Below are 21,276 nucleotides of genomic sequence, written 5' to 3' on the forward strand. Positions count from 1 at the left end.
TGACTGACAAACAAAAGTTCCAGCTGAGGTCAAATTTCTTATGCTTGCTCGAACGATAATAGACTCGTTTCACTTTTTTTCGCAATCTGAACCCTGATGTGGAAATGACAATAGATCGCACATCCTTCATCGATTAAGGTTAAACCATATTCAATGCCAGATATGTTGGCCACTTTCCCCTTAAAGGCAAATCACGGGGTTAATAGTTTCAGAATTCCCTATTATCATCCTAATTTCGGCCAACAGATTTTAGGTTGCAATTTTGCAGTCTTGCAAGAACAGCTTTGCCTAGCATCCTTCCTTGTCGTATGGATTTCTTGCTACTCATTCAAATTGGTCCAGTGTTAGATCTTTTAACCGAAGGTTTCTGTTGTCTATATCTATAGTCAGACTTCCATATGTAGGACGTACAAAACCCTTGACAACCCTCCAAAGAAGCTGAGCCATACTTGTGCTTATTGACATCACTACTTCGGATCCATCAAGGGTTCACATTCTACCAATATGCAAGCACTTCCCAGAACAAATGTAACAAAAATGGATTCAGGGTCCAGCAACCCGAATTCCAAGGACACTACAAGGTTTGGTGCATTGGTTATAATCTTAATTGCTAGCTGAAAGCTTTCAAACTATTCGTCTATAAAAAGAAAACACTAGAACAACATTTGTAAGATAGTCATAATAACGGTAGCAACGGCCCCAAATGCCGAAATATGAGCTCCTGAACTATCTTTAGAGGAGGAGGAGGAAGAAGACCCGGAAGCAGTACTAGAAGCAACAGGCACGCTTGATAAAGCAGTAGCAACTTCGTCCAGGACTGACACCAAACTCTTCACACTAGAAGCAGGTATGGTATCGTTAAAGGTGGTGGAATTTGATATGAATGAATAGACAGCTCCACTACCATCAAATACAACCCCACCTATCATTGTCCCTTTATAATCTCTTGAAAAGTATCCTGGAACTTGTATACCAGTTTCAATATCGTCGGTTCCTTGGTAGTCATGAATGGTGGAACGCAACTTTCCTACTTGAGAGGAAGTGTAGTTCATGATTTCAAAAACATCAAACTCACCACATCCAGATCTCCAACAGGAACAGTTTACATTTGTACCGTATTGAGAAGTCCGAGGAATATTAGAGTTCAAAAGCCAGATAGCGGGCATGTTCCAGTTTGATACTGAACCCTTCTTTAAAGAGGTTTCTTCAGGCATGGTGAACTCAAACAAGAACATCTTGATAGCACCGTAGAACCCATGATAGGCAGGGGTATCTGAACGGTAGACACCACAGTCTCCGTCGATACCGGAATCACCACATGAAATGTTGGAAAAGATGACAAATTCTTCGTTAGAAGCAAGTAAAGCACCTTCTTCAAGAATCGTAGAAGAATCTGCCTTAGAGATACCATCGCTGTCTGCATAGGTCAACCCAACACCTAAACAGGAGGAGTTTTTTCCGGCTTTAGTGAGGAAAGTAACGTTATCAGCGGTTTGTGACGAAGCTTCGTAGTAAGCTAAACGTTCCCAATCTTCGGAGTCACCGGAATCAACTTCAAAGTTGTCGGAAACATAATAAGCAAACTTGCTAAGGGTTAAGGGGCCTCTAAAATGGACTGAAAGCTCTTCGTTAAGAGGGGCATTCGATCCGGAGAACAGAGTGGTGGAATCACTTAACAGACATGAACAAGAATCGGAATAAATGTCTTCAAGGGCTGAGACATGTTTATAAGTACCCAGGAACCCAACATTAGAAAACTCAAGAACATTAGCTTTGGATGCAGAAGCAGCAGCAATAGCTGTAGCTTGAAGAACGAGCGGAATTAATTGAAACATAAATAGGGATAAAACGTGTCTATAAAGCTGCGTTGTGCTATGATAGGGTGTTAGTATTTCATGGAATTTATGGATTGTGGTGACCGCCCAAAGTCTATGACCTTGATCATGCTCCGTAGTATCCGTACCTTTGCTTAGGATATTGTTCAATTTCTTTGGAAATCTATCCCAATTTATTTCTTGAGCGAAACATGGCTTTTCAGCTGCTGCGGATTGGTGGCAGGTGCAGGTACCGGCATCATCTCATCATATTTATCCGAAGGTGTGAAACTCCGACAGTGTTTGTTAGTTAGAAGGATGTTTGGGTTGAAGCGGCGGATCTGTTGTACCTGACTTGCACTTTTCAAGGTCCTATTTGCAGCCATATTTTTCAGTTAAGGTTCTCATCGCATCCGGAGTTAGTGATGCTTGTTTAGGATTCTGCTATTTTGAGAAATCCGAAGTCTGACCCTATAAATTTTTGCAACGCCGAATTGCGTGGAGTGCTCAGCCATCATTTAAAGCCCTGATTGGATTCGAGGGCGGGATTCAAAAGTGAGGCAAGCCAAAGCTCGAGAATCTATCCGGACTGTTTGGTGGCAAATTACCGAACAGTGCATGGTGTGCCGCAGGAAAGTGGCGATTCAGGTGCTTGGCTTTATGTCTTCGTATCCGTCTTATCGTATCCATATCTAGTGCGATACGAACATATCCAATTGGAAATCTGCTCCTTCATAAGGAGAAGTGATTCCCGCCGCTACAATGGGGCAATGTTCATGGGCTGGCGTATCTTAAAAGGTACACATTGATCGGAAACACTTAATGTCTCAAGTAGAAGCTTCGTGTCAGAACAGAAAAACAAATTGGAACCCCACTTATTGGCTTTTAGCAATGAGGTTGTAAAACGCATCTCAAAAGTATAAAACTAATCTACACGTACGTTATCAGCTGTAAAATACGAGCCAAGCCCTAAAAGTGACCTCTCATTCCGCACTAATGTTGCCTTTATGTAGCAGGCCCCCAGATTTAAATTCTAATATCAATACTTAGGCTATAGCTACGAAGGTTAAGCGGCCCTTTCCCCCTTCACTAATGGGCAATCGTCTAATCGGAAAAGCTCCTCAAGGGGGGTCGTAAAAGTGGGCGTTCAGCTACGTTTGGTTCAAAGGTACAACATTGGAATTGGACCAATCAGGGATGGATTAAACCAGAAGTAAAATCGATTGACTGCATGTGCACCCAACCGTTCGGCAAATGGCACCAATAAATATCATGATAATCAATTGTAAGGAAGCTTTTACACGAACAAAGCAATAATTCAAAAGGGCAAAATAGCAATTTGGATATCCAAAAAGAAATATGGAACACTGAGTAGCGTACAATTTAGATGATTATATGCAGACCCTCAAAATTACTCAAGATGATGAGTATTAGTTTTATGCAGCGTATATTATTTGTACTTTGTACTTTTCTTTCTTTCTATTATACGATACCTTTTAAAACCCAGCACTCGATCAAAAATTTAATTTGTTTAGTATCCGTTAATGGGCACAAGGAAACATGACAAGGAAGCGGTATTAGTGTCGGGGGCTAGTGGGTTCTTGGGAGGACATGTTGTCAAGCAACTCTTAGAAAAGGAATTCTTTGTGATAGCAACTGTTAGATCTGAACAAGCAGGTAAAGTCCTTAAAAGTGAGCTTGCTAATATTGACGATTTCACCTATGAATTAGTACAATTGTCCGACAAGCTCTCGTTTGATAAGGTATTCATAAAGCACCCTAACATCTCAAAAATAATACATACTGCTGCACCGTTTGACTTTCGAGTACCTAACCTTCGGAAGGATGTGATCGAAGCAACTGTGGAAGGAACCCGAAATCTTTTGGCTTCAACGTTGGAAAATGCTCCCAATGTCACCCATATAGTCAATACCTCCAATCTTATATCTCATTTTACCTTGGATCAATACAGCAACACCGCATTGATATTGAATGAGAAATGCTGGTGCAATTACAGCTTCGAAGAGGGGATACAAAATCCGTTCAAGGCGAGTCATTATAGCAAAGCAAACGCTGAAAAAGTGTTTTGGGAATTTATTTCATCTCATAAGGATCGCTTCACTGGAAGCAGTGTTTCCCCTGGATTCATGTTTGGGCCTCAACCTTTTGATCAATATGTACTAAAAAGTCTGCTTAATACTTCGTCGGAGCTAATAAATGAAGTTTTAAACTTGGGCCCTGAAGATCTTGACCACCTTCCAAATTTATTTGGGTACCTCACTGACGTCCGAGATGTAGCTAGGTTACAAATCAGCACCTTTACAAATGAAAGCACCCACAATAAACGATTGGTACCAGTATCAGGACAGTTTAGCATGCATGGCATTCTTAATTTTGCAAAAGATAGATTTCCTAAAATCTCAAAACAGCTACCACCAAGAGCAAGGGTAGAAATCAAACTTTTTCAGATTGACGATTCGGCCACGCGAGAAGTTTTAGACTTTCCTTTAACACTTGGGGAAGTCACCATATATGACTCTATCAAGCAAATTCTTCAAGTCAAGAATCGATTGTAGTGTATAAATCCATATAAGAATCAACAGCTTCTGGTTCTACACGACCTATACTTATTTATTTAAGTTTGACGGCAAGTAAAACAAGAGTCAACAAATTAATATCTGCCCATTACTACAATTTTCCTGATGGATTATCTATGCCTTTAAAGGTTATTTTCTAGTCACCACAGCATGTTGTCGGTAAATATACTGCTTTATTTTTTGCAAGGTGGCTGCGAAATTTACAATTTTGGCATTTATCAAAGAATTGAACAATAAATTAAATCAATGTATAAGCATTCTATTAAGTTAAATAAGCTAAATCACTCTCTCGAAATATCTCTTCCGAAAAGTGACACTTTCATCCAATCCAAACATACCAAGAATTGGTTTCTGACAGAAAGACACATATAGATATAGGCAGATCTCCAGAACAAGTAGGTTATGGTACCACCGGTAGTAACATTGGACCAGTCACCCCACACCAAATCGGCTACAGCTCTTTCAGAACCAATGTAAGCCAAAGAACCTTGATGATTATATTTGAATATTGGCAACTTTTCCTTCAATTTGGCCAGCTTCTTAGAAAGTCTTTCAATTTGAACAGAGTCCAAATCTTTAGCATTCTTGACTTGGAAGTCCAACGACTCAATTTCGTGCAACTTCTTAAAGTGAGAACCTAAGAATATACCTTCTTGGAAAGCCACTTGAGCAGTTGGAGCGAACTTGGTGAAAGTACAGTCACCTAAAGCAAAAATGTTATCGGTACCATCAACCAACAATTTGTCGTTAACTAGCAAACCTCTTCTAGCATTCTTTTGTTCTTCAATCTTGGATGTAAGGTCTCTAGTAATAGGTCTTGGTGCATTGCCAGTAGCCCAGATTAATAAACCGTAAGGAATTTCAACTATTTCGGTAGATCCATCTTTTGGAGATTTCACTTGAGCAATAACGTTCTTGTCAGTCACCTGTTTAACCATGGTGTTGGTTTTCAAATCAATGTTAGTATCTTGGAAAACTTGCTTCGTGTAGTCAACCAATTTCTTGTTGAACATATTCAAGACGTTAGGCAAAGCTTCGACCAAAGTGACCTTGACTTCACTGGCAACTTCTGGGATCCATTTCTTCAAATCTTGGTCAATGTAATCTTGCAATTCACCAGCAACTTCAACACCTGTTGGACCACCACCGCAAACAACAATGGACAACAATCTCTTTCTGTCAGCATCACCCTTAGGTAAAATATTGGCAGCTTCAACTACATCCATCAACTTTTTTCTGATTTTGATGGAGTCACTCACTTCCTTCAAGAAAAGGGAGTTTTCAGCAACACCAGGAATACCGAAAGTAGAAGGTTGAGCACCGACACCAACCACCAAGTAGTCATAGTTCAAAGAAGTAGTAATCTCTTCCACACTGTTAAGAGTGGACTTGGAAGAAGAAGTGTCCTTACCGGAGTGACCAGAGTGGACAGTAGTAGATTGCTTAATGGTCAATTTGTTATTAACAGGGTCAATTTTAGTAGCTTCAGCTTCTAAATAAATAACTTCACCAGGTAATCTTCTGGTAACGGATCTAACAGGTTCAATGATGGAACGTAATTCAACAGTTCCAGTTGGACAGGAGGGTAACAAAGGAGTGAACAAGAAGTAGTTTCTAGGACTAACCACCACAACGTTGTATAAGGCGGTATCCAAATTCTTTAACAAGGAGATGGAACCCCAACCCGAACCCAAAATCACCAATGTTTTCTTTCTTTGGCCTGTTTCGAAAACTGGTACTTGTTTAATCTGGTTGGCAGGTTCTTTGTCGGCGTATATCTTGTAACCAACAAAACCCACAGAACCCAAAATAGCTAAAGCGGTGATTCTCTTGGTGTTCTTCCACAAAGTCGAGAAACCACTAACTTTTTTGGGCGATGAGGTAGTAGAATTGAATCTGATGTTCGACATACCAAATCTGGCGGTACGGGAGATCTTAGCCGTCTGGCCAAACGATCTGAACATGATGATTTTAAAAACTGTAATAGCTTTTATTAGTATTTCGAATTTTCTGATATCAGGAAAAAGTGGCCCTTTTAACTGCTGGGCGATAATGGACCGGTAATGAGGTCCGAGATTTTTAAACTTGCCACACCTCTCTAAAATAAATGTCGCGGGCAAAGGAGGTAATAACTTAGTTTAGAAGGCAATAGGCGAGGGACGACAGAGCTGAAGGGGAGACTTCAGCTGGTCATCTTGTACATAAATGCTTATAATTATTGTTATGAGTGATGATATCAGCTTTGTTAGTGAATTCTATGTCTAAGAAATACACGCAAATTGAGACACACCGCCTGGCTGCCAAAACTAATATGGAGATTATTGGAATAAATCTTTTTACAGAAGCCGTGAGGCAGTTCCAATGATAATTCTCAAGCACCATATGTACAACGAAGACGGCAAATAACAGCAACTTTGTATACATCTGGCAAACCAGTAGAGCCTTGAAGCAAGGTAATACGACATCCTTATTAGAGAGGTGGGAACTGCTGAAGCAGTTGAGGTGTTTTTTTGGTCCGACCTGGTAGAAGCTGAAACGGATATATTAGAGTAATGGAAACCTCGGATAGGTTCCACAAGGTTTTCATATATCGTATGACCAGTTCTTTCTAGTACAACAGTTCTTCCGCCTAGGGTTTCTTTACCTATCTGTTGCGGCTTCCTTTGCATTTTCGTAATCGAGTAGCCTGACCATGCCAAACGATAGAGCTATAGAGTAGAACGGACAGTTACATTGAGCTAGGTCCGAAACTTGATGCAGAATAGTGGGGCAGGTTTTGTCCAGTTATTGGGAAAAATATTGGAGATCGATTTGGAAACCGAAGCAGTCGCCGGCTTATATTCGCTCTAGCATTGGCTGCGCAGGTAAGAACATTTAGGCTTAACACCTTGCGGGGTGCACTGAAACCCGAAGTGTGTCGCGCCTCTCTAAACTGGGATTCAGGACTTTTAACTGTTTGACTTTGTTCGAATTACCGGGTGACTCTTCTCCATTGCAACATTTCCAGGTAATATGCAGTTATTTTAGTGGAGTATTCTTGGGGTAAGGGTCTCAGACACTCAATATTGTTATAAAAAGCGATTCAGCCAATGAAAAGTCTATATACTGGAGGCAGTTTAGTGTTTATTCTTGAATATGCAATGTTAAATAAAACCTGTCACCCGTTCCTCGTTCCAGCGGTTCATTTTTTCGCTTCGTAGGTGATACTTCTTTCTACTCTTTTTAAAGCTTTCAAGCATTTCGTCTAGCCTGCTAGAATTGACTTGAGTATCTTGGTTGGTGTACTCTTTTATAAATGCTTTGGACTCTTGATCCTCAGCCGCTATGACCTTCCGGAACTTTGCTTTCAAGCTATCTTGGTTGAAGTTTTCCGCCAATAATTTGTACTGGATCATCTCTAAATCGGTGAATTCTGTATAGACATTTTTAATGGTCTTAATCAACTCATTGATACGTTCACTTGTTTGAGTATACTCTTCTACCAATTCGATCACTTGGTTGATGGTGTGGATCTGAGAGTCTAAGAAGGCCATTGTATCAGAGTTATACTCCTGTAATTGTGGTTGCAGCTTGATAAACCCCAAAAATATGGAGTGCTGTTGCGTAAGCTTATCAATAATTCCCGCAGGTAAAACACTGAGATCCAGAGGCATTTCACGAAGCGTCAACACAATTGGTTGCACAGTTCGATTCGAAGGTACTGGAGTATGCGATTGCGAGGGGATCAGCTCCACCGTTGGTGAAACACTACCGGACATCTCAAACGAAAGAGTATCAAGTCACTAAAAAAAGAGCCTTGTCTGCGCGAACAAACTTAATACTATTGGACTAAAACCGTTTGTTAATACTATCGATAATATATATAAGCTGGGCGTTGGGTCATTTTCTATCGTCAAGGACACATATTGGTGTGCCCATAATGTACAACTTCATTAAACTCGTTATTGTTATTTAGAAACCGCCGGAGAACTAACCCTCATTTTGGTCAGAGGGTTGACAATCTCAAGGGGTTTCCTGATTCTAGGGGTTGACACCCGAGGACTCTGGGGTTGGTTGCTAACAGGAGACATCTGGTCGCCGTTACTGCTAGCAACACCAGTGGTGGGCGAAAATACCGATGCAGTGTAGGGGTTAAACTTCTTAATTCCAGGACTGTGGCCACCAACATTGAAGCTGTCAGCATTAATTTCGGGACAAAACTCCATATCATCTTCGACATCAAAAGATTTGGACAAGTAGTATCTCAACCTTGGGTTATGAAACGAATAAGAAGATGAAATTGATGAGATGGACGAACCTAAAGAATCGTAATTCAAGTTAGGACTCGTGTTGTTATCCATCAAAATTCCGTTGGAGATGGGAGGTGAATATTGTTGCAGCAGTGTCAGCAGCAGCAGCGGCTGATAGTTGCTATACATGTACTGATTGCTCATAACAGGAGGGGTGTTTAGTGGTATTCAAGTATGGTTCTTTTCTTAAAGTCAGGTTTTATTTAATCATCCCTGAATTTTGTTGAGGGTGATTTCTTTTTTCTCGCCCAGAGGTTTTGTGTCATCTTCTTTACTAGCCAGCTTGCTGGTAATACCACCGGCGTTTATTTGATTGGGGAATATGAATTATTACTCAATCTTCTTTATTAGTCAAAAGAACCAAGTTATTCAACTTTTAAATCAATTTCTTGGGACTGTTCATGTTCATTTTAACCAGGTTCAAATGACTAGAGCCTGACACTATATACAGGCCAACCTGATAGCGTTCGCAGCATGGCAGTTTTAAAACTGTGTCCTTTCAGTTATAAGCTTACCCTTTATAACCAAAAAACTTGAAATATAGCTAGTACTGGAAAGATTTTCGTTCGGGCTGGAGGTGTTTACCACTTATTTGTTGGTGGATGGTCTCGAAATGTGTTAGTCAACGGGGAAAATATTTTTGGCACCAAAGAGAGAAAGAAAAATCTAATTCGAGTGAAGTGTAGATCTTATGATTTCAATTCTGTAGTAGATTATGTAACCAGTGTTTCGAAAACCCTTTGTTGAATAACATACCTTGACTACATTGAAGAAATCGGGACAAATTAGACTTGAGAAGAGACACCGGCCTATTTTAAGCATATCCCTCCGATGTAGTGTAACGGCTAGCACGGTTGTCTTTCACACAGCAGACCCGGGTTCGACTCCCGGCATCGGAATGTTTTTTTGGATTTCAGCCCCCGTATCTTATGAAATAGCTACTTACGTACTTGTGGCCAGGGTCGCCTCTTTTTCGTGGGTGGCTTGGGGTTCGCTGTGTATTAATAGACAAGGATCTAAAAATGCCTATTGAGATTGCTCGATCAGGAAATTTTTGGGGCCACTTATTTGTACCTGGATTTTTATTCCAAGTAAGATTAGTTCATAAAGACACCAATGAAACAAAGTCCAAGTCTTCTGAAGGTGGGTGTTTTTCCTACAAAGTTTCTAGTTCCCAACTCCAAGTCGGATGACCAACTTCGAGCTGTGACCTTGGATAATGGTTTAACAGCACTTTTAATCTCGAATCCTAACATGGAAACGACTGCAATATCAATTCTGGTAAACTCTGGTTCCAATAACGACGGTGATATTAAAGGATTGGCTCACTTGGTTGAGCATATGCTTTTCAGTGGAACAAAAGAGTTTCGTCAACCTTACTTTCTAATTGACAATATATCCAAAGCGGGCGGAACCATTAATGCTTTCACCAGTTACAATCAGACAAATTACCATTTGGAAGCTTCTAATACTTCCAAGTCTATTAGAAACATAAATCCACAAGTAAAGTCTGATGACGGAGTAGTAGGATACTTGATACACATGTTCTCGAGGTTCTTTAAGAACCCAGTTTTCAACAACCAATGCATTAAGAACGAGATAAAGGACATTAATGAAGAGCATCTAGCCAACTTGAATTCCGAAAGCAAGAGATTCTATCATTGTTTGAAATTATTGGTATCTGAAACACACAGTTTCCATAGTTTTGCTACTGGTAACACTAACACTTTAAGTTCAATTCCCAAGCTTAGAAAGCATTTAGTCAATTATTTTGAGCGGTACTATTATGCCAGCAATATAAAGATAGTGATCAAAAGCTCCTTGTCTTTAAACCAACTTCAAAAGCTAGCGGTGATGAATTTTAATGACATTCCTGATAAACCAATATCCCCTCAACTTGCCCTACCATTCTTTCAAACTTATGAGAAAGGAAATCTACTCCAAGTGGAAACCACTAAACAGCCCAAAATGAGGGTGGTGTTTCCTATAAACCAGTTGAATGATAGCTTAATTCAAATATCTAAAGTGTGGATAGAGCTTTTGGGGCAAGAAGAACCTGGTTCTCTATGTTTTCATTTGTTGAAGCAAAATTTTGCAACCGAAGTGAATGTCTTTGACCAGCTAGTTGATTTCAACAATTTGATGATATTCATAGAAATTCATTTAACAACCAATGGATACAACAATATTAAGACCATAATGAGGTACATTTCGGCATATATAAAACTAATTTTAAGGTCCCCCGTTAAAAGAATTGGGAAAGTAATTGATCAGTGCTTGAGGCTAGAGAAGTTTGAGTTCATATACCAAGACAACGATGATAGTTCCATGGATGAGGTAAGTTGTCTCAGTGAACGCCTTCATTATTTACACCCAAGTGATGTACTAGTGGGGTACAAGCTTCAAAGCAATTTACCGACCAGTCTCTTTCTAATAGAGACGAAACGTTGGCTTAATATTCGAAGTCTGAATCTCATAGTCTTTGGTCCTTCCACTATTGATAGCAGGCCCATGAAGTGTCAACTATCAGATGAGTATTATACATTGAACTACTGTGTTTGCAGACTTGACTCTAAAAGCGTTGATTATGATTCGGTTCCGGAATTCAAATTGCCAGAGAGAAATAAATTCCTAATTTGGTCACATGAGGAGTTAGATTCAATGTTGCACCAGTTTCATGAGTTCCAAGGAAATATGAATATGAATGTCAAGTTCAAAATAGATCAACCACCTTTCCTCGCTGAACATTCCCAAAACTTAGAGTTGTGGTTCAAAAAGGAGTTCACTTTTAATTCGAAGTGTTTTGTCTCATTTCAATTATGTTCAAAGTCATTGGAGCACAACTGTCGCCATTTGGTTGCTGTTGACCTACTTTGTGAAGCTTTAGGCGTTGCACTAGCATCATCTTTATATCATTCAGAAAAATTAGGCTTCTCGTGGTCGATTTATCCGCTGTTAAATGGAACAAATTCCATAACTATCACTTTGATTGGTATAAATATGCTATTCAAAGAAATTTTACAAGAACTAATAGGCATTGTGGTAGATGAATTGAGAAACTTACAATCCTTGCCTTACTCACTTTTCATGAGGTATAGAGTCGGACTAAGAAAACGTTATAAGAAATTATACGAAGAGGAATATTTGGTTCAATCTATGGCAGCAGGAATGTTTGTTATGGAAACAAACGTATTTTCGATAGAAGAAAAGTGTGAAACACTCGAAGAAATAGTACTCGAAGAAGTTGTGGCCATCTCATTGCTGTTGATCAACGATTCATATACGAGCATTTTCCTCAATGGAGATGGAACAGTTGACGACTGTTATGATATATCCCATATCATTAATAGGCTATCTAATCATTTGTCACTCGATACAACTCGAAAGGTGAACGATCCTAGCAGCTTTCAACCAATCATTGGCAAATTTAGATTTGAAATACCGGCTGCAACAGCCAATGACTTCTGTTACTTCTATATCCATTTAGGGGAAAGAAATAATTCTTACATTAGAACTATTAGCAAACTCTTGGAGTATGTTACTGGAAGAAATATTCATAAGCTTAAGAGTGAACGAAATCTAGGATACAGAATTGTAAGTGGGTTGAAAATCTTCAGGAAAACCATGGGCCTTTTTCTTTATGTGGAAAGCAATGAATACAGTTACAAAATGCTTTCTAGGAATATAGAGGATTACCTCCATGTGATAGAAAGTGAGATTGAAAGCTTGAATAATGAGCAATTCAGAGAACAGATGCTCAATCCATGTCTTAATTCTCTTGAATTTCATAATGAGACGCAATTCTCCCCTGATACAGTCTTTGATTTGTTACCTTGTAAAGCAAGCACCAACTTTGAAAATGATAGCAAGAGCTATTTTATTCATAAAAGTACCTGGGTGCAAATTTTAAACAGAAACTACCGTTTTAATGCAAAGAATGGAAATGAAGAAGTAGACGTTGACCTTTTGAGGAGGGTTACTAGAGTAGAGCTTTTAAAGATGTTCACCCTATTAGTATCACCAGATTCAGAGTCCAGGTCCATAATTACAATAACCAATGATGAAAACTCTCAAAGATTATCACAGAAAATCAATGATTACATCGATAGCAGAAGTTTGAGTATCACTTCTGAAGCGAAATCAAACTTGTTGAAGATAAATGAGTTTGATATTATCAAAGAGGTACTTGAGAAAAGGTTTACCCAGAAAAATGGTATGAATATAAAAGGGTTTCTAAAGCCAATTGGAAACGATTCTCAGTATCTATACCCCCTGAAACAAAAAGAACGAACTATGGGAGTTTCCAGATATCACCATACTACAGATATAATTAAGGATCAACAGGACCATTTGGAGAGACTTGAGGTTTATATTTCTGGTCAATAGACTTAAATACATAGAAACTTTTTTGGGAGTGTTGAATTTAAAAAAAGGCAACCAAGGTTAGAGATGCAAATACCATGAAAAAGCTAGGAGCAACCCTGAAGGCAAAGGAATCCTTCGTGTTACCTGAATCGCCATCGGACCCAGAGTCTGAATCTGAGTCTTCTGTGGCTTCGGAAGTAGAGTCAGAACCATTAGCTAAGGTTGTTACAGCTGTAGCAGAGGGTGATTCAGATCCACCTGTCAAAGCAGATGTCTTTGCATTCTTGGCACTAGAAGCACCGGGAATAGTACTCAAAACACTTTCGATGTTTGAGTCAGAAGAGTCGTGCTTGGCCTTTGCCAAGGAGATAGTTAAATCTTCCAAGTCATAAACCACATAAAAGTTTCTGAGGAAATTGTCACCAAGAATGTAGGATTCCAAACCAGTTTCAGAATCCGCTGATTGTCCAATGATACCAAGATAACAAGTGTCTCCATCACTTTCAAGAATGAAGCTTGATAAAGAAACTGAATAACTGGTACCAGAAAATGTGAAAACGACTTGAGCAGCTGAATCGAGGTTACAATCAATTGAATAGGCACCAACATTTTGAGAGTAGTCAAGGTTGAAAGATTCACCCAACTTGGTAACTACACTTTCAGGAAAGTAACACAACGTAGTACCAGAATCCAATAAAGCAGTGTAACCGTTATCAGCTACTTTGTGTTTACTAGATGAGTTGGAAGCGGCTGCGCTGACACTGTCCAAATTAATTTCCAACCTGATGGGTGATGAGATACCCAAAGAAGCATAGCTGTTAACAATGGGAAAAGTGGTTAAATCACCCGAATATTTTGAAGTATCCACAGCTCCAAACAAGAGATCACCGTATTTGGAGTCGGAATCCCCCAAGTATAAAGAGTAAACGACTTTCTTGAGATAGCCCAATGCTTTTAATCTTAACGGTAAGTTATCGTACTCATAGGAAGAGCTGGATGAACCTGAGTAAGTGACTTCGGAACCAGGCAATCCAATACCCAAAACTCCAACGTCAGAAGAACTTTCATTAACCACAGCTAAGCTCAAGCCCTTGACGGTCACGTTACCGATTTTAACATCATCAGTACCCCATACCCCAATGGCTTCACTACCATCCGCGTAGGAGATGTCGAAGAGGTCACTGGAAGAGTTCTTTTTGAAAGTATCCGAACCCTCAGTACTGAAAGAACCATAAGATGTACAATCAACAGTTGCACTAGCATCCAGATCACCATCAGAACCACTTTGGCCAGATTCATAAGAGGATTCACTGACCAAACTAGCGAATCCACCCAAACCTGGGTCAACCCAAGGGTCAGATGACTCATAAGAAACGTCTGTAGCCTCAATTCCAATTTCACTCAAAAGACTTGAGTATTCATTAAGAATACCCTTGTTGACGGTTTTGGTTGGTTTACTAGCGATATCAATCACATTACCACCTCTATGAGCTCCGATATCTGATGCTAAGTTCCGCTTTTTGGTAGAAGAAGAAGAAGAAGCTAAGCATTTCACGTCACCAGACATCACCCACAAATCAGACGAGCCAGTATCCACCAAAACCTGGACTTTATCTTCCTTAGAGCCAATATTCAAATCAGCAATGTAGAAGGTTTCGGCATTTTCAAGCTGGACTTCAATAGGGTTGTTGGATGAGGCTCTTTTGACGAATCTTCCCTTCTTGTCAGAATCAATATTAGCAAGGCCGTCACCTCTTTTGACTTCGAAACCGAGTTTGAAAAACCCATTATCATTTTCTTCTACTGAGGTGGCCAGTCCCAAACTAGCCAAAACCGTTACTGCTACCAAGGAGACGAACTTCATGGTGACAACACTTTTATCAGAAAAAAAATACGCAGATTGGTTCTATTGTATTTATATCCGCGAAAGCTAATCTGCGGGTCGCTTACAGAGTTTTTGACGGTAGAAGCTTTATTTTTGCAGCTGGACTCCCGTGTACCGTACAAAGTACACGAGGGCCAGAATAGATCTATATGACCACAACGTACCTGAACATGAGCCCCCCTGCATGTTTTAAATTCTAATGGGGGCTGTTTTCATGTAAGCTTCTGTGCATCACGTCAAAAAGTCTCACCCCGTCAAATACCTTAATATTTTACACGTTGCACCAAATTTTTCTAACTGGAGTTAGGGCCTACTGTAAATGGCTGACGCCATAACCGTTGTTTGTGCATGAATTCTGAATGAAGGAGACATTACCTTAGTTTACCTCCTATCCCACGAGGCAAGCCTCTATTGTCTACCCCTGAAGATCATAAGATGAGTCTACGTTTTACCTTGTAGGATTGACTGACACTATATGTGGGAGCTTTTGTGGCACAGTGTTTTATGCCTCGCAGTAAATACTTCGCGCCTGATTACATCGCTTAAAACTTTCAGGGCTTTGCCAGTATGGATGTACCTGTATGCGTTTCTCTCGAAAATCTCGTGAAGGGTATTGATGATACGACTCTAGACAAGGCCTTTGGACCCGACTCCTTGGGAATCATTATTATTAAAGACCTTCCTGACTTTTTTTCGGAGCTTAGATTGAAGGTGCTCAAGAGTGCGTCGATCTTAGCCAACCAGCCGGAGCATGTATTGCAACTGTTAGAGAATGAAGAGAGTATATGGCTAACCGGTTGGTCATGCGGAAAAGAGATCTTGGGGTCGGGAAAACCAGACTATGGTAAGGGCTCTTTCTATGTGAATTGTGCCTTTCATCAGCAGGATGACTTGGAAGGACCAAGGCTTGATTTGTGTGAAAGGTACCCTAACTATAAGGCATATACCTCTCCTAATATCTGGCCTCCGCCCAACAGTGGACTAGAAACCTTCAAAGGTGACATGAAAAAGCTATGTAGCTTCATCATCAGCGTGGCAGAGAAAGTGGCAGTTAACTGTGACAACTACATCTCCAAGAGATTTGAATTACCGCCAGATTACCTTCAAAACATCGTACACACTTCTACGTGCACCAAGGCGAGACTATTGCACTATTATCCTGTCAAAACCCAGGACCTGCTGGAAAATGATGACGATTGGTGTGGTGAGCATTTGGACCACTCTTGCATTACAGGCTTAACCTCAGCATTGTTTATCGATGAGTCCCAAGGCCTAACCAATGACTTGCCACAGAATCCAGACCCAATTTCAGGGTTGTACATCCGAAATAGACATAACCAGGTGGTTAAGGTGAGCATCCCAAAGGATTGTATTGCTTTCCAAACCGGGAGCGCTTTGCAAGAAGTATCCAAGGGCAATTTCAGAGCAGTTTCTCACTTTGTCAAAGGGACTAATTTACCTAGCATCGCCAGAAATACTTTGGCAGTATTTTGTCAGCCAGATTTGGATCAGAGAGTCAATGATAAAGAGACTTTTGCCGATTTTGCAACTAGAATTTTGGCAGAAAATCATTAGGTTACTATTTATTTAAGAGGAATGAGATGCGAAAATCGAATCTTAACCTCAACATCTTCCATATTATGTATAACAATACAATACCGGTCATTAATGATACGAAGGTTACATTCAACAATCGGAGCATACCGACATCCGACGCAGAAGTGAGACTGTTGCTTCGAAAGTTGAAAGAACCCATCACCTATTTTGGCGAAGATAATGCCGATAGAAGGCTGAGACTCATCAAGTTTATCAATGAAATGCCACACACGAATTTTGGGGAAAACTTCGTAGTGGATGATGTTACTATGAAGTCTGATCAAGAAGATGAAGATGTGTCGGAAGACGATGAAGAATTCTATACACCAGGCACCCATGAATTACTTGATGCTCGGAAGCAAATCCTCACATACTCATTAAGACAAGCCAGTGCCAGAATACGAAGACTAAGAGAAGAGCACGAGCCCGACCCCATTAAGGTGTTGAAACACAGAAGAATCATCAACGGAAAAGCAGCGAAGTTCGAAATCTACGGATCCCAACTTATTCCCAATAACCAGCGTGCTATTTCCACTGTCAGGTACAACGACGACAATTCTAAAATTGCCTGTGGATCTTGGGACGGAAATATCTATATCCTCGATCTGCAATTGAGTCTTGTGGGACGCCTGGTACCAGGTTACCACCTAGAGAAAGTCAGTGGATTGGACTGGAATGGCTCAAAGTTATTAACCGGAGGTAACGAAGGTAGTATAAATTACTGGGACTGTAGTTCAGACCCGACGAAACCTTACACTCCTTTAAAGACCATCAAAGCTCATGACTCGCGTATAGCAAAGAGTCTTTTTCACCCCCAAAAACTGCATTTCATATCCACATCTTTTGATCAAACCTGGAAACTTTGGGACTTTGAGTTTGGGACCGAGATCTTGCAGCAAGAAGGGCACCTGAAAGAAGTGTTTGCTGCTTCGTTCCATCCAGATGGAAGTATCTTGAGTACTGGTGGCCTTGATGCACTTGTGAAACTTTGGGACTTGAGGTCTGGAAGACTTATCAACAATTTATCTGGGCATATTCAGGGAGTTTATTCGATGGACTGGTCCTCAAATGGATATCATATAGCTACTGGAGGAGGTGATAGTGCTATAAAGATCTGGGATCTTCGGAAAATAAATAACAACTTGAATAAGAGTCCTATAGAGTTATGTTCTATTCCAGCCCATACCAAGCTCATCAGTGATCTACGGTTCTACAATCCATCCTCATCATCTAGCATGAAACTTTCTGAGATTGTAACCGACAAAAATGACGAAAATCCCACCAAACTCAGTAGTAGTGGGAAATTATTGTTGAGCTCTTCGTATGACGGTAAAATAAGACTCTGGAGTGCAGATAACTGGATCAAAGTGGGGGAGACTATTAGTACAGACAAAGTTATGGGATGTGATATTTCACAGGACGGTGCTCAAATAGTAACATGTCATTGGGATAAATCAGTTAAACTCTGGCAGTAGCTGCAAATAGTATAAAACTCAAAAAAATTCTCGTGAATTACATAGTCAATACGCAAAATATATCGAGAGGAAAAAAATCAATCTTTAGGAACATGAATTTATTTCGGATTTTGGACAGTACACCCGAGCCGCCTATCGTTGACTTGGAAATCGACCACATCAATGATAGCGGTGAGTACAACCTTACCACACCAATTTATGAGTTTCAGAGAGAATTGACCGACCAAATTGTATCCTTACACTATAGTGATATTTTAAAGTACTGTGAAACAAACGATAAGACAGAACTTATTGTTAAATCCTTGGAAATCTGCATTCGGAATTGCATGTTGGTAAGCTCCCACCCTTACTTATTGATCACACACTATATGCCTAAAAATTTGTTGCAAAGAGACATGACTTTGAAGTTGGCTGAGACAAGTGGTAAGTTCAATGTTTTAAAGGATTTGATAAACGTTATTTGCCGAAGCTGTGACGATTATAATCTCAGAAAAAGAGGGGTGGGCAAACGTACCGCTAAGGAAGATAGGGAGAAGGCTGCATTACATCACAAACATATTGGTGTGGTGTTGAGCAATATTAATAAACTCACGGACTTGGTTGAGGCGCTCTTAATCGGAAATGTTTCCAGCCCCATAAAGTTGAAGAGATACGTCGGCAACTACTTGAGAAGGGACCATAAAAAGAATGAACCGACTAATGCGAATGTGACAGTGCACTTGATACCTACTGACTTGAGTGAAGTGAAAGAAGACTTATCTGGTCTTAAGCTTGACTTGGTGATAAAGTTCGATGAATTTGTGCCTAATGATCTAATTACAAATTTAAGATCTCAAAACAGGTCCTCTCCTGCCAGTCTTATAAAGTTAATTCCAATGTTGAGTATTGAACATTGCAGAATATTCTATGAGGGGCACGAAAACGACACTGACTACTTGTACAAGCTCATATCGTCTATTGTGTGCCTCCGGGACCAGATAGGAATTTTAGCCCCGGACATTTTCCCCATATACAACCAGGGCTTGAACTACTTGACAGCGTTTTTCAATCAAATGCTTGAGTCAGACTCTTACCCTGTATGGCCCTTGCCTGGTTTACCAGATATTCCCGAGTTTTCCGTAATTGACGTGGAAAAGTCTTTACTAACGGAAGTCCATTTTCACTATACCCCATATGATACTGACCTCACGAGTATTGATGATGTTAAAAGGGTTCATAAACATAAGAAACCCAAAAATACTTACTATCAGATGAACAGATTGAAGCTGAACTATATCACCAACCCACTCATGAATAATTTCGATAATTTAATTGGAATATTCAACCATAACTTGAACAGCACAGATTTCGGTAATCATAATCATCTGCTTTATTTAACCCATAAGTTGATGATGCAATTAAACAACATCTATCTTCAATATGAGGTTATCAAGCAAGAATATGATAGTCACCTTTTCTACAATGAGGACGAAGTTCAAAACAATAGAATTGGTAGACGGCACCAGGAATTGGCAAAAACATTGAGCAGTTTGTTAATGGACGTTGACCACTCCAGTTCCAGAATTGAGACCGGTAACAAGAAGTTCACCAAGAAGCAGGAGGAGATTGAAGTCTTGAGGAAAGATATAGAAGAAATGAAGCAAACGATACAAAACTTCAAAGACCATGAAGATGTCAGATCATATGAAAAGAAGATCAAGTTGATTGGAAACCAAATCAAAATTTGGGAGCTAACCAAGTCAATCGAACATGGTATCGGGAAGATTAAATCGAAACAGGAAGAAAAAGATTATATGAAAACCGAGTATGAAAACTCTTTGAAGTCCATTAGAGAGTCCAAGTCTTCCATTAATGAGTTGGAGGAAGTGAACGAGAATCTAGGTAAGAGATTGGACAATTTCAGGGAGACTGATGAAGAAGAAATCAAGAAATTCAGAATGGATAGAAGCAAATTAATCAACAAAATAGAAATGAAGAAAGAAGAAAACCAGCGGTTGAAAGAGAAGTTAGTAAAGTCCTTCAGGTATTTGAGAGACTCATCTCATTTGAAGAAAAGAAAAGGAAGAGGTATAACACCTAAATGAGTACACCGAACAATTTATATTACAATGTATATATAGGCATCTCCGACCTAAGACCATCGAAAATCAACACATTATTAATTGGACTCTCTTTCTTACTTAAAAATTGGATTATGTCTTGAGCCAAACAGCCTCCCAAAATTGCGCTCGTAGGTGCAAACTCGGTGAATCCTTGATCCACAAAAAGCTTCAAGTATTCATCAGTAATAATATCGGGATTCACTCCAAGCTCTTCACATGCTTTCAAAGCATGGCTTTTGAGAGTTTCAGCATTGATATCTGAGACTCTTTGAAGCTCAAATAATGCAAAAATCAATGGCAAAGACGGAGACAATCTCTTCAATTGCCTTTTATTCAACTGCTCAGGAAGCAACTTCGAGCTGAAAATCTCTTTAATTGGTCTATATGAATCATGGATTGTAATGAGTTCTTTGTTCGTCAGCTCGTTGCTCTCAACTTTTATAATGGTTTTGTTCAAATTGAGCTTTGTGTTTGCTTTTCTTGGCTGGTTTCCCATATCCTTCTCCGTTTCGTTGATATTGTCTATCAAGTCCGTGATGATGTATCCAAACATCCCATGAGTTCCAGCTATATATAAGGGGAGATTGAGCTCTCTTGTTAACTCATTCAATTTGAAAGTATCGGGCTTTTGGATCTCCGTAGCAATTATCAAGTCAAACTTCTTGAAATAGGAAGGATCGCCTTGTATCACCGTATCAAAACTTTTTGTGTTTATGTTGATCTCAACTCTATCGTTCAATTCTTTTATGGAATCCACCACATTAGGTAACTTCAATTCACCAATTTTGGAATCATCTTTAGGCAAAAAGAACTGGGCACCATAGTCTTCAGACTTTATGGTTGAGTTATCCATCAATTCTATGGAATTAACACCTCCCAATACAAGGTTTTTTACGGCTTCCATCCCTACGGAGCCTAAGTTTATGAGAAGTAATCTTGCAGATCTTAGTCTCAATTGAGTTGCTATTCCCCACAACCGGATTTGCCTATCATAAAGGGCTATTTCATCTAGCGGGGATTGTTAGTGTCGTTTCTTGCATTAAATGTTTTAAGTTTTACTTACCTCTTGATAATTCTTCAGAAGTCATTATGATAAAAAAATCGAGTCGCAGTTTGGAAAAGTGATAATTCGAATCGTACTTTTAAAATTACT

General features: G+C 39.7%; 10 protein-coding genes and 1 non-coding gene across 11 annotated transcripts; 6 read left to right on the plus strand and 5 right to left on the minus strand. All coding sequences in view use genetic code 12, as the record gives it.

Annotated features, from left to right (window-relative positions):
• Positions 1-653: 653 nt before the first annotated feature.
• Positions 654-2,200, minus strand: PGA52 (GPI-anchored protein 52; the record flags this gene model as incomplete). The annotated part of the gene is made up of 3 exons (XM_006684330.2): positions 654-1,872; positions 1,964-1,988; positions 2,170-2,200. 3 exons carry the CDS (start codon positions 2,198-2,200, stop codon positions 654-656), a joined length of 1,275 nt encoding a protein of 424 aa, XP_006684393.2.
• Positions 2,201-3,358: 1,158 nt separating this feature from the next.
• Positions 3,359-4,390, plus strand: PSN45_003381 (nucleoside-diphosphate-sugar epimerase; the record flags this gene model as incomplete). Its single annotated transcript, XM_006684704.1, has 1 exon — positions 3,359-4,390. The coding sequence occupies one exon, from the start codon at positions 3,359-3,361 to the stop codon at positions 4,388-4,390; it is 1,032 nt and encodes a 343-aa protein (XP_006684767.1).
• A 302-nt stretch (positions 4,391-4,692) lies between these two features.
• Positions 4,693-6,375, minus strand: NDE1_2 (NADH:ubiquinone oxidoreductase; the record flags this gene model as incomplete). Its single annotated transcript, XM_006684328.2, has 1 exon — positions 4,693-6,375. One exon carries the CDS (start codon positions 6,373-6,375, stop codon positions 4,693-4,695), a length of 1,683 nt encoding a protein of 560 aa, XP_006684391.2.
• Positions 6,376-7,554: 1,179 nt separating this feature from the next.
• On the minus strand, positions 7,555-8,751 carry PSN45_003383 (uncharacterized protein; the record flags this gene model as incomplete). Its single annotated transcript, XM_006684326.2, has 2 exons — positions 7,555-8,169; positions 8,386-8,751. 2 exons carry the CDS (start codon positions 8,749-8,751, stop codon positions 7,555-7,557), a joined length of 981 nt encoding a protein of 326 aa, XP_006684389.2.
• A 776-nt stretch (positions 8,752-9,527) lies between these two features.
• Positions 9,528-9,599, plus strand: PSN45_003384. The gene has a single exon. It is a non-coding gene; the product is annotated as a tRNA-Glu (tRNA).
• Positions 9,600-9,954: 355 nt separating this feature from the next.
• AXL1 (Endoprotease) lies at positions 9,955-13,086 on the plus strand (the record flags this gene model as incomplete). The annotated part of the gene is made up of 1 exon (XM_066158071.1): positions 9,955-13,086. The coding sequence occupies one exon, from the start codon at positions 9,955-9,957 to the stop codon at positions 13,084-13,086; it is 3,132 nt and encodes a 1,043-aa protein (XP_066014168.1).
• Positions 13,087-13,123: 37 nt separating this feature from the next.
• On the minus strand, positions 13,124-14,929 carry SAP9_1 (aspartyl protease; the record flags this gene model as incomplete). Its single annotated transcript, XM_006684325.1, has 1 exon — positions 13,124-14,929. The coding sequence occupies one exon, from the start codon at positions 14,927-14,929 to the stop codon at positions 13,124-13,126; it is 1,806 nt and encodes a 601-aa protein (XP_006684388.1).
• Positions 14,930-15,517: 588 nt separating this feature from the next.
• Positions 15,518-16,525, plus strand: PSN45_003387 (uncharacterized protein; the record flags this gene model as incomplete). The annotated part of the gene is made up of 1 exon (XM_006684702.1): positions 15,518-16,525. One exon carries the CDS (start codon positions 15,518-15,520, stop codon positions 16,523-16,525), a length of 1,008 nt encoding a protein of 335 aa, XP_006684765.1.
• A 65-nt stretch (positions 16,526-16,590) lies between these two features.
• Positions 16,591-18,021, plus strand: PSN45_003388 (uncharacterized protein; the record flags this gene model as incomplete). The annotated part of the gene is made up of 1 exon (XM_006684323.2): positions 16,591-18,021. The coding sequence occupies one exon, from the start codon at positions 16,591-16,593 to the stop codon at positions 18,019-18,021; it is 1,431 nt and encodes a 476-aa protein (XP_006684386.2).
• Positions 18,022-18,113: 92 nt separating this feature from the next.
• HDA3 (histone deacetylase) lies at positions 18,114-20,105 on the plus strand (the record flags this gene model as incomplete). The annotated part of the gene is made up of 1 exon (XM_066158072.1): positions 18,114-20,105. One exon carries the CDS (start codon positions 18,114-18,116, stop codon positions 20,103-20,105), a length of 1,992 nt encoding a protein of 663 aa, XP_066014169.1.
• Positions 20,106-20,124: 19 nt separating this feature from the next.
• Positions 20,125-21,211, minus strand: AOS1 (E1 ubiquitin-activating protein aos1; the record flags this gene model as incomplete). Its single annotated transcript, XM_006684321.2, has 2 exons — positions 20,125-21,131; positions 21,187-21,211. The coding sequence occupies 2 exons, from the start codon at positions 21,209-21,211 to the stop codon at positions 20,125-20,127; spliced, it is 1,032 nt and encodes a 343-aa protein (XP_006684384.1).
• Between the last annotated feature and the right edge of the window lie 65 nt (positions 21,212-21,276).

The sequence above is a fragment of the Yamadazyma tenuis genome, chromosome 4 (genome assembly GCF_029203305.1).
Source record: "Yamadazyma tenuis chromosome 4, complete sequence".
NCBI lineage: Eukaryota > Fungi > Ascomycota > Pichiomycetes > Serinales > Debaryomycetaceae > Yamadazyma > Yamadazyma tenuis.